Here is a 12,465-nt window from a genome sequence, read left to right on the forward strand (position 1 = left end):
CCCTTACCCAGCACTGCCGCCCCTCCCTCTCCTACCTGTCTCTCTAAAACTGTAGGGTGTCTTGAACCCATGGAATACCACCTGCAAGATAATATAAGCCTTGAAAATGGGTCCAATTTTATTCAATTACCATTAACACCCATGTCTCACCTCAACCTTTTTCAAATCTGATAGCATCTGTCAACAAATGAGCAGACCTTCAAAAAGAAGAAATATAGATGGGTCTTTGGTAGCCACCAAAAGGGTGAGAAACAAGGATTGTGCTATGGTTAATTTATTGAATTGCGTGAGAAGGCCACAAAGAGAGAGAGAGAGAGAGAGAGAGAGAGAGAGAGTGGAAGAGAAAGAGAGGGAGGGGCGGTGGCCAAGGGGAGGTTGCGCAGGGTAAGAGAATTGGTCGAGGTAGGTGGTTATGTCTCTTTCCTGATTTTTTATTTTCTTAATTTTATTTCAAAAGATAATAATGGGTTTTTTGTCTAGTTGGAAAAAAAAAGCTTTACTTATTTTAAAAAATCACACATGGCAAATTTTGAATGGGAGTATCACAAGCTGACATGGTGGTACAGTCCTATTCTATAATTTAGTTTTGAATAATTTTTAGGTGTTTCGGGTATACTATATGGCTAGTGTACCATCCAATAGACGTAGTACATGAGGAATATTTACAATACAGCCAATCACATGTCATAAAAAGCAATGCATTAAGTTGAAAAATAATTCCACATATAAAAAAATTCATTATGAAGGCTTTTCTTTTCTAACTCATACTAGTCCATGAGAAATTTTCAAAAATTATGTTTTTGGGTTTCAGCACCTATTAAAAAACATGGGAAATAAACTTTTTTTTTACGTAAGGATTCTTTGTTCATTTTATTGATCTCCACACTTACTGAACCCTTATTCCTATAATAAATAAATAAACTATATACATACCTATATTATGCATAATGGATTTATTTTTTAATACTCTTTTATATTATTAAAAATTGTATAAAATAAGAATATTTGTTTAAAGTATTGGTCGAAAGTATTTTTTCGGACTTTGGTCAAGTGGTATTTTTCCTCCAAATGTTCTGATTCCCATCCTCTTTGATTAAAAAAAAATGCCGGAAAAGAAAAATTATTGCCTTTTGGCAAAAAAAGAAAAGAAAAATTATTGCAATTTTAAACGTATTTAGTATTTACTAAATAAAGAGTTGGGGGGAGGAATGAAAAATAACAAACGCAACGCAACGCGCCTTACCGTTTTAAGCCATTACTCTGTACAAGCCAACAACATCCTACCGTTTTATTGCCGCGAGATGACGATCTAACCGGAAGATATCAAACAGTCTAGGTCACATCACCACCGTCGATTCGGTTGACCAAAACCGAAGCACGTGAAAATGATAGCACAAAGACCTTGCTAACCCGCCCGATTACCAAGCCTCAGTTTCTCCCTCTCTCTCTCTGTCTCTCTGTGTGTGAAACCCTAGACAGGCTTCAGTTTACTTGTGTGAGATCCTCGGGGCTTCTAAATTCTCGGGCTTTTCATCTCGGTAAGATTGGATCCTATTCGTAGATCTCTAAAATTGCTTTAATTAGTCACTTAGCTCGCGTTTTCTTGTTCATAGTGAGTGTTTTCATTTAATTTCGTTTTATGCGGATCTTGTGGTTATTTCAATTTGACTTCATCAGAATAATCTGATTTTTTTGATAGTTTTCTTCAATTGAATTCATTGTATATGTATATGCATAGGTTTTTATGTGTAGAAATGTAACTTGAAGAATGGTGCTTGAATTGACAAAATTGTTGTGAGTTGGAGATAAGCTGAAGTTTTGTTTCTATTTGGTTAAGCATGCCAAGGGCTATGTGTTAGACTGACTGTACCCAGAAATGGACCATTCTTTTTATTTAAAGAAGATAGGCTTTAGTTTTGACGGTTGGCTTGGAGAGAGCAAGAACTATTGGAAATGCGGAAACTAAGAATTCCATGTTTCTACTCTCGGGATTGGCCGGGAAAGCTTGGAAACAGTTGGTTAGATTTGGGGAAACCTGTTTATAAAACCATTTGTTTCATTATTGAAGTTTTAAGCTTGGATGTCTCCTATGTTTTATTTTCATTTTGACGTAGATTTATAAAAGGATTTTTTTTACACGGGTAGAGCAATTAGGTCATGGTGCTTTTTCTTTTTCTGGTCTCTCTTGTCATTTGAATTTGTGGAGGGATAGTTGCCTGGTTGATCATCGGTGTAATAGTATTAATCGTAAGTGCTTCAGTTTTATGCTACATTAACTGATGGACGTTGTCCATAATTGCACATTTCTGTTTGTCTTTTTCTCTTCTGTTTTAGCCCACGGAGAGAATAAGAATGATTAGAAAGTGAGAAAGAAAACAGAGGAAGATTGGAATATTTTGGTTTTTTCTTATATATTTTTGGCTGAAAATAAAAAGCCCATGGTTTTTGTCTTAAAATTATTGTTCTGCGTGTGCTTTTCAGCTACAGAAAGTTCGTATGCTGGGTTTGTGAACTTCTACTTTCAATACCCATTTCTCCATCAGGGTCGCTGGGGTAATAGGATGGATTCAGAATCCGCTGATTCATCGACTGCTCCTCAAACTAAAGCTCCTCAGGCACAACCTCCTGCTGCCACGGACTCTGGATCAGATTCTCAGGATGTGCCAAATAAGCCATTTTCTTCTGGCTTGTCATCATGGGCCAAAAATCTGAAAATTCCTCAGCCATTAGCACCAACACAGGACAGCTCTACAACTGGGAATGCTGGACAATCACCCTTTGCACGCTTTACTAGTGGCTTAGGATTGCGCTTGTCTCCAAAAGCTCCATCGGCAGATGAGGGTTCAAGTGGAAGTCCAACAACTCAGCAACCTGGTTTTATTGGAACAATTACAAAAGGCATAGCTGACTCTTCTAAGAGTGTGGTGAAGGCTGTTCAGGTTAAGGCCCGACATGTTGTCTCCCAAAACAAACGAAGATACCAGGTGGGTCTCCTGTGTTACTGATTTCTTGCTGCTGTGGTCTTTTTTTATTTTTATCTTCTTTATAGGGGTTATAATTTATAAACTGCTTTCCTTTTGCTTACTTGCCCTGTAGTCTCTGTCATTTCGAAGCAAACAAGACGTCTCCGCATGTTATGAATTTTTTAGCATTTGTATAACCCAATTTTCTGCCTTGTGTATAGGAAGGAGGATTTGATTTGGACATGACTTATATTACGGAGAACATTATTGCTATGGGATTCCCTGCTGGTGATATGAGCTCTGGGTTTCTAGGATATGTTGAGGTTAGTAAGTAATATACTCCACATTTGACTTCACTTGTCCTGTTCCTTTGTATCACCAAAATTCAGTCTACCTAAATATGTAATGCAGGGATTCTACAGAAATCATATGGAAGAAGTGATTAAGTTCTTTGAAACTCATCATCAGGTAATAATGCATTTTGGTTCATGATCTTTATATTCATCTTTGGATAGCATTGCTAAAATCCTCTTAATGCTTAATCTTCATTTAGTATTTATTTTACAAGGTTTTATATTACCTTATGATGATCCATTCATAATGTTTCTGAGATGTTTCTGAGTATACTTAATCACTTAGATAAACTCTCTCTCTCTCTCTCTCCTTTTTGAAAGGCTTTGTATAACTGCCTAGTGAGTGATTCCCAAGTTCATTTAGTATCTTTTTACTAAGGTTACTCATGCAGTCTCTACTTGATCATTTGAACTTATATGGAAATCTTTCAAAATAATTTAAGAGATGGAGTGTGCAAGATAGATTTCTTCCTTGATGCACCAAATATGAGTGTAGCAGAGCAAAGTAATTTGGAGCTTCATTCATCTTTTGGTTTTACTCTTATTTTTTGTCCCAAGGAAGTTGTCATGATCTTGTTGCATCTTGGTTCAGAGTCCAGATAATATTAATTTTAAAACACTCAACAAACAGACACACACACTGACAATCTCCCAAGCATAATGTTTCAACCGTTTATTGTATTTACTCGGATCTGAATTGAGTGGAACTTAACCCTTGTGTATTTAGTTTGTTAGCTACAGAAGTGCAGCTTCTTTCTTTAGCCATTTTATGTATGGTTTTGCTGACATTAGAAATTGTATCCATAAATTTCTTATATAGTGACTGTTTTATACCCTTTCTTGATATAGTGACTGTTTTATACCCTTTCTTGATTTACTTCGTTGGTTAAAGAAATGTGATTAAGCTTATGCCAATTGCTATGATATATTGTACTGATATGGTAAGAAATATCATTCTCAATGTATTTTTACATATTGGAATATCTGATCTTGGGATATGTGCAGGGCAAGTACAAAGTTTATAACCTTTGTTCTGAAAGGCTGTATGACGCATCCTTATTTGAAGGAAAGGTGAGTCATGATTTTTCACTTGTGGGTGCGCCAACAGTTTTTATTTGAACCATTCAAATTAGTGATCTGTACTGTGGTCGGCTGGAATTGACGCGTGGCTAGGTTATTATTGAGCTTAAACCATGGCATTCAACTAGAACTTCTCACAAGTAGGGACGGGCAATGGGTACCCACTAGGTGTTAGGGATGTAGTGGTGGTTGTGATGGTGGTGACGGTGGTAGTGGAATCCCAATAAATTTACCTTTCCTTTTTTGACGAGTGAGTCAATGTTATTTTCAAGAACCATGAAGAACAGAACCATATGTTTAGTTCACGAGACTAGAACAACACAAGTGACAAGTCCTATTTGGTTATATTCTAATGTTCTTTTTGGAACTCCACAATTACTCTATATCCTAACAGATCTGATATAGGCACCCCACTAAGCTGATAGTCTAGATATTGGTGCTTTCTGTTTTTTTATATAATAAAGAATAAAGGCCGTAGTAAACAAAGGATAATCGCTTAAAGTACATGTGCTGTGTGGATTGTAATTATCAAAACAAAGGTGTTCTGTTGTGACAGCTTCCTGTATTTGATTTATCATTTTGTCTACAGGTGGCTAGTTTTCCATTCGATGACCATAATTGCCCACCAATTCAGCTAATAACGTTGTTTTGTCGAAGCGCTTATTCATGGTTGAAAGAGGATATTGAGAATGTTGTCGTTGTGCATTGCAAGGCTGGAATGGCAAGAACAGGATTGATGATTTCCAGTCTGCTTCTTTACTTGAAGGTATATGTGTGCATAGTATTTTTCCTGAAAGTGTGAAAAAGAATCTCGTGGAAAAATGAGTTAATTTCTCAGTTTCATATTGTATCTTGTTTAGTTATTGTTATAGACTTATTTGCCGTCTCTTCAGTTTTTTCCGACCGCTGAGGAGTCTATTGACTACTACAACCAGAAAAGATGTATTGATGGAAAGGGGCTTGTTCTTCCAAGTCAGATTGTTAGTATTATTTGCTCTATTTTCTTTTAAGAGCTACATATTTTTTATTTCTTACCACTTACCCTTCTTACATTTTATGTGTTGGGCTAATTTTTGTCTGTTGTTTTTCTAGAGGTACGTTAAATATTTCGAGCGTATCTTAACATACTTCAATGGTGAAAACCCACCAGGGCGCAGGTATACTTTTGGCTATGTATCCATTTTGTAGTATCTTTATTTTTCACATGGACACTGATGGAATATTTTGTTTGCATCATATGCAGGTGCATGCTTAGGGGCTTCCGGCTTCATAGGTGCCCATACTGGATCAGGCCCTCCATTACTGTCTTTGATCATAATGGTGTGTTCCATCATCCTCGCCGTGTCTGTTACCACCCTTCCACTTTCCTACTATGCTGTCTAATGATAAACCTTCTACCATCACAGTTCATCTGTTATGTTTGCCTTTTGTCTTCTTAGGGTTATCTGCAACTAGATCTTCTTCTACACTTGTTTTTTTATTCCAAGTACTATTACACATTGTTGAATATGGAAAGATGACCTAACTCGACACTAACAAGTTCTTCATGTTTCTTTTACTAAATAATCCTCAGAACTCTGAAAAAATTCTTTTTATGAAATTATGAATGTGGGATATTTAAAAAAAAAATTTGCTACACAGATATCAAAGAGTAAAGATCTCATTGCCATATTCAGAGCTGACCTGATAGTGAGCTTAAAATGTGTCTCACAATTCACTTGGAAGCACATGTATCCATTTTGTTTGTGTTGAACTATGTCATGCCGATGCTTGCAAAGACTCATAAACGCATGAAAACCATGTATTTCTTAGAGTTTAAGTACTGCATTGTTCTGAAACTCATGTTTATAAGCTTATTATTATGCTGATGCCTTTGCTTTAATGCTCTCAGGTGTTCTCTTTTCCACGAAAGAGCATCCAAGAACTAAGGGTCTTTCGGTAGGTTGTTTTTTTGTTTGATAACAGTTAAATATAAGTTTCATTAAAGGTTCTGCCTTTTTCCCGTTAGTAATTTTTAGCTTTCTGCCGTCCTTATGATAACTTGGGTTTTGCATGTAAATTATATTGACAGCCAGAAGATTATTGGTTTTCTGCTCCAAAGAAGGGTGTAATGGTCTTTGCACTGCCGGGGGAACTTGGCTTGACAGAGTTAGTTGGGGACTTCAAAATCCATTTTCATGATCGTCAAGGAGATTTTTACTGGTATGTAGTCTTCCTTCCCATTTGTTTATGCTTTGTGTGACTTGGAACAGATTCTCTTTTGTTCTAATACTGTTATTGTCGTTTATTCCCAGCTGGTTGAACACAACGATGACTGAAAATAGAAAAGTTTTAACCAACAACGATCTGGATGGATTTGACAAGGTACATCTCTTGCTGATTTTGCATTTTTATTGCAAGATGTATGCTTTGTGCTAGCAAAATACAGAACCTTGGGAACTTATTGTTGGTGGTCTGCATGTATAGCAATTACAATTGTTGAAATATATTTGCTTTGTTTTTACTTTACCGTACTCCACAACCTGGATAAAATAACAGATGGTGAGGTTGGTTAAGGGTTGGTCTTATGTCAGAAGTGTTAAGTGGAAAAATGCCCTGGAACTTTAGCTATTTATCAAATATTGACTACAAATTATACCTGTTGGCTGAAACAATGTGAGCCATTCTACACCTTGAGAGCACACTTTTTTGCACTATCACTCAGCTTTTGGTGTTTGCCATCTATCACTGCTGGTATTCTCATCATGTGGTGTGGGAGATATAGCTGGGAGCTTTTAGTGGAGTGGAGCGTTATATGATAGAATTGAGTGCTCGGTTGTTGAGATGGTATTTCAATTGGACTCATAGGACTCCCTCTGTTTCCTTTTTTTGTTTTTTTAATTTTGTTTAATACTAAGGCACACATGTCACCCTCCTTTTCTCAATAATTTCTTATTTAGTTAAAAGATTAAAAAAGGATGGCCAACTTAACAGTAGTTTGTAATGGGGTTTCTGCAGAGAAAACTTCCTTCTCCAGGATTTCAGGTTGAAGTGGTTTTAGTGGATTATAACGGCAATGTTCCTACGGCACCTAACACTGAAACTTCTACTAAGAAACCGGATGAAAGCTCAGGTACCAATCCTTCCTCGGATGATGGGGGTACAGCTGCTCCACAAGAAAGTAAAAGCCCAGGAAATCAAGATAAGGATGATGTGTTTTCAGACAGTGAGGCAGAGGAATCTAGCTCTTCCAAGAGCCGGCAAGGAGAAGCAACTTCGGCAGCAGCAGGTGGAACTGTGGCCAGTACGACCACCAGTTCTGAGTCTAATACCAAACCAGATCAAATTGCAAGTTTAACACATGCGACTAAACAAGTTTCTATTGGAAACGTGGACTCAAAACAGGTACCTGCTGCGAGTGAGCCAAAAGGTTCTGTTGGTGGTGGAAATGTCCCAGGCCTCGAGGCGCCAAACTCTGAGAGTGAATTTAAGGCAATGGCTGCGGATGCCTCTGTTTTCACGTTTGGAGATGACGACGACTATGAAAGTGAGTAAATCATGGGGTTGACGTTGGTGCCTGGAATTAGAGAATCTGTACATAAAATGGTTTGCAAGCTTTTAAGTCCAGCAGTTGCTGACAATAGGTCATGTTCAATCCATTCGTTCAGTTTGTAATTGAAGTATGTTTTTGGTTAGTGGATTGATCAAGCAAAAAATTTTTATTGGAGATGCGAATAATCAACATCAAACTGTGATGGGAATTGTTGGAATTCATTTTATTTTTTGTAAAAAGAAAAAAAGGAAACCTGTAATATATCATTTCCTGCTTTCTGGGGTATACGTCGAGTCTTTTGTTCTTTTCTTTTTGTATTGCCTTTTTAATGTTATCCTTCATTTGCAGGACAGTGACTGTCCTCTTGCATCCAAATTCGAGTTCCCATCCCTGTAATTTAGAATAATTTAGACCATATACTGCCTGTAACAAGCAATCCAGCAAAGACAAATTCACAAATTTATGCTACTTTTCAAACCCAAACATTGTGAATTTCAACTTAGTTGCGAAACCCATTCTGCCTTACTTCCAGCAAATGCCTTGGGGATTTATTTGTATGTTTCTTGTTAACAAGTCACTGATTTGGTCTAATGGAGACTGTCATTTTGGCCTGCTATCAATATATATATTGTTTCTTAAAGAAACGAAAAATAAATAAATGGAGTATCCAAGTTGGCTAGTTCCCACCACGATGAAGGTGGAGAAAGACTCCAACTAGTCTCCAATGTAACATCATGACCTTTTCCCGATAATTGTTGTTCATATATATATAATATGTATATATATTATACATTGAGCTTGATACAACTGGGGAAAAAACAACTTCAGTGGCATATTGACAATACAATCTAATTATTAATAAAGGCATGTGTTCAAATTGATGACTCGTTTTATTAATTTATTTTATATGTATTGTCGCGTGACAAGAATAATTCAATCCAACAATGAATTCTTGTAAATAAAATTTTAAATAGAATCATAATATCCAACAAGAAAAAAATAGAATCATAATATCAACCCGAAATTCCTAACGAGAAGGAGCAATCACCCCTATGCCATTGCCTATGGTAAGAAAATCGTGTGTCCAAATTAGAGAGACAAAGATATGCCGCGTTCGGACAGCGCGTCTGCCCATGCAGCCATATTTGCGGGGAAACCACGCATACGTGTCAATTCCTTAATTCAACCAAAAAAGAAAAAAGGAAAGTCTTGCTAGCTCCACGCGCTTTCCATCGCTGAAACTGAGATTTCATTAATTTCACGGAAGCAACCATCGTCTTCTGTTCCTTCCTCGAAGTCCCAGAACTGGAAAAAAATTAAAAACCCTCGTCGAATTACATTAACTGCGGCTATTATTTTAACCAAACCATGTTCTAAATTTTAATTAAAAAATCAAAATTAAAAAGAAAAAACGCGCAATTACATTATTGTATAAAAAGGAGAAGACCTTTCAGAGGAGAGATGTCAAGATATCGATTTTCATCCCATTATTCGTCTGCACCACCACACTACTCGTTTCCTAACTATTCGTCTATGTCGATTTCTGGTATTCAAGGGCAGCTTCTTGAGGTCACTGGTATAATTTCTCTTCCCTACAATTTTATTTTACAAAACCCATCAACATCTTTTTTATTTTTTCTCGTTTAATTTTCCGTTTTCTGGTTTTGTTCTTCTCAATTCTGAGTTTTTGTGATGTGGGTTCTCATTATCTGGTGCTGCAGTTGTTGCTTGTAACAAGTTGAAGGATACGGAATGGTTTTCACGGCAAGACCCATATGTTTGTCTGGAATATGCTAACACCAAGCACCGTACCAGAACATGCACAGGTATTTTTCAATTTTTTATCCAATTTTACTTGGTGAAATTTGGCTTAAAGTTTTGTTCTTGTTTCTGGGTTTTTGTTCTTTTCTTAATCTAAATCTTCAGATCTGAAATTGGACTTAAGCCCAATTTGATTTATCTGGTGTAGACGGTGGTAAAAACCCTACATTCCAAGAGAAGTTCGTGTTTCCGTTGGTTGAAGGTCTTAGGGAACTGAATGTTCTGGTCTGGAACAGCAATACTGTCACCTTGGACGACTTTATTGGCGAGGGAAAGTATGATTCTCATCCTTTGTGTTTGAATATCTCAATTTTGGCAATTTTTTAAGACACCCTTTTGCTTGTTCTGGGTTTTTGAGTTTGCTAATTGGATTATTTGGTGTGTGATTATTTTCAGGGTTCAACTTCAGAAGGTTCTTTCACAGGGTTATGATGACAGTGCCTGGACGCTTCAGACTAAAACTGGCAGGTAACTACATAAGTTTGAGCTCATAACTGTTTTATTTTGTTCTATAATAAAATCTAAATGGTTTATAAGTGATACGAATCAGATTACATGTAGGTGTTGTTATTTTTCTTTACAAATTACAATGTTCTAGTTGAATGTCCATATTCCGAAATTCTTAACCTCAATTGTTATTGCTCCCTGTTCCATTTGTACTTAGTCAAAACTCTAGGTGCACAGAGGTTGGTTTTTGTATACCGTGCATGCTAAGTCAATTATCTTTATGTTTCCATCCCTCTGTTGCTTTAACATCACACTGCATGCTTTCGTTAGGTTTTATATTTTACTCTTTTGCATGATGAGACAGCTTAGTTTTGGACCTGCATTGCGTTGGATGAAATAGGTTTTGAAAGTTGGATTATGAATGGACCGTGCTAGTTTATCAGTTGTTTTAGGAGTAAGCATGGGGTGAATTGTGTTAGCACCTTCCATGTTTAAGCTGTAACACCAGTGAGCTTCTATTGGTCCAAATAAATCAACTCTAAGTAGACTGATGTCCCTAGCATACAATGACATTTCTGTGTCATCTGATTGCAGAATCTCCACTGAAAATCACTCAAGGGAACAATTAGTTTAAAGTAATACAAATTCAATTGAACGACTTTCATATGGCTTTATGGTCCATCTATCGATCCTCACAACAGCTCAAACTTAGGTCGTGTTAATCAGTCACGAGCTTTTCCTTTATACAAGGAAGAAAATGAGGGGAAATCAAAGGAGAGGGAATTGATATACATCCTTATCTGTAATGCAGGGCATCCCTTTCAAGACACAGTAGGTTGGACATGGGGTTAAAATTTTGTATGATATATATCCCTTTTATTAAGTTGTGTTAATTTACAATTTGGGCTAAAGAAGAGAAAACAACTGGTGGGAATGGTTTCATATCTAAAAGTTCTTGCAACACTTTTCTTCCCTCCTGAGTAGCCAATTTTGTCTTACCTTTATAACAGAAGTACAGAATTGGTTTTTGTATCTACAAGTTCATCGAACTAATTGTCCTTTAGCATCTACATTTCATTTTGCTACGATTATGGGAAATATTCCTTTGTATCAAAAAATTGTTAGACTTCTGACACTAAATCTTTTCCATTGTAGATATGCAGGAGAAGTGAGGCTAATCATGCATTATGCGAAGACCAATGTAAGTTGCACTTTTTCTCACTATAACTGGGTTACTATTGAACAGTATTGTCTTGTATATATTCATATTAATTACCTATCCAACTGAATTACTGTGTTTGGGTCACTGCAGAAACCAACAGCAAGCTATGCTCCATCTGCTCCTCCATATGCAGCACCACATGTACCACAATCTCATCTATATTCAACCCCTCCGCCCCCCGCTCCTTATGGACCACCAGCATCTGGACCTTACCCACCACCACCAGGAGGCTACCCAGCTCCATCTCCCTATCCTTCATATTCACCTAGTTCAGCAGCATATCCACCATCCACGTATGGTCCCCCTCCATCTGCCTATCCTCCCCCACCATACCCACCAACTTCAGCATATCCTCCATCAACGTATCCACCACCTCCACAACCCTCGCCCTATTATCCTCCAGGTAACTTCATTTCTTCTTATGTTTCGTACTTCTTGCTGCCAATATGACCCATCAAATACTGAGTCTCTGTTTTCTGCTTTTCAATTAGGTCCTTTTCCTGGACTTTATCCTCCTCCGCCACCACCGTACTGAGATAGAGGTCCTCCAGACCCAAGTGAAGAAGCAATTGATAAGATGTTGTGATAGTCATGTATAGACTTTTCCTCTTAGTTTGGCGGCTGTGCTTGTGTTACCCCGTGCACTTTTATTTTTCAAATTGCAAATATGTACACTTTCTTTTTCCCCCTGTTGATAAACCGTATATACAGAGGTTTTGAAGGAGAATTTTGTTACATAGATGATTCATTTGGTTACCCTTTGCGTTTTTACTTAATTCCTAAAGGCAGATAAATGTGTTATTTTTATGTTTGTGCTGAAGACATGCAACCAAGGGATAGTTCTCAGAACTAATCAATCTAGCAGGCTTCACTATTAACATGATAGGGGTTTTCAATCTAGCAGGCTTTGAACTTGTTTGAAAACTATGAAGCAATAAAAATGAAATGTAAATCTGAATTTTTATCTGAACTGCAAATAAGATGCATTATTTTCGGCTCATTTCGAACATGCTATAAGAATTGCGATATTTTTCAAGAAGTTCGCGG

At 37.0% G+C, this 12,465-nt stretch overlaps 2 protein-coding genes across 3 annotated transcripts; both read left to right on the top strand.

Annotated features, from left to right (window-relative positions):
• LOC18767951 (phosphatidylinositol 3,4,5-trisphosphate 3-phosphatase and protein-tyrosine-phosphatase PTEN2A) lies at positions 1,205–8,215 on the top strand. Its single transcript, XM_007201664.2, has 13 exons — positions 1,205–1,538; positions 2,482–2,984; positions 3,185–3,286; positions 3,375–3,431; positions 4,322–4,387; positions 4,986–5,162; positions 5,290–5,376; positions 5,489–5,553; positions 5,640–5,716; positions 6,288–6,334; positions 6,468–6,598; positions 6,691–6,760; positions 7,394–8,215. Exons 2-13 carry the CDS (start codon positions 2,562–2,564, stop codon positions 7,928–7,930), a joined length of 1,839 nt encoding a protein of 612 aa, XP_007201726.1. The 5' UTR covers positions 1,205–1,538; positions 2,482–2,561; the 3' UTR covers positions 7,931–8,215.
• LOC18766788 (formin-like protein 18) lies at positions 9,122–12,223 on the top strand. Of its 2 annotated transcripts, none has more exons than XM_007200510.2 (7): positions 9,122–9,504; positions 9,650–9,754; positions 9,898–10,024; positions 10,146–10,217; positions 11,352–11,397; positions 11,509–11,821; positions 11,910–12,223. In XM_007200510.2, the coding sequence occupies exons 1-7, from the start codon at positions 9,390–9,392 to the stop codon at positions 11,951–11,953; spliced, it is 822 nt and encodes a 273-aa protein (XP_007200572.1). In that variant the 5' UTR covers positions 9,122–9,389; the 3' UTR covers positions 11,954–12,223. The 2 variants fall into 2 exon arrangements, with proteins under 2 accessions (XP_007200572.1, XP_020426117.1); XM_020570528.1 differs by having other exon boundaries at positions 9,295–9,504; positions 9,874–10,024.

This window comes from Prunus persica, chromosome G8, assembly GCF_000346465.2.
Source record: "Prunus persica cultivar Lovell chromosome G8, Prunus_persica_NCBIv2, whole genome shotgun sequence".
In the NCBI taxonomy this organism is placed as follows: Eukaryota; Viridiplantae; Streptophyta; class Magnoliopsida; order Rosales; family Rosaceae; genus Prunus; species Prunus persica.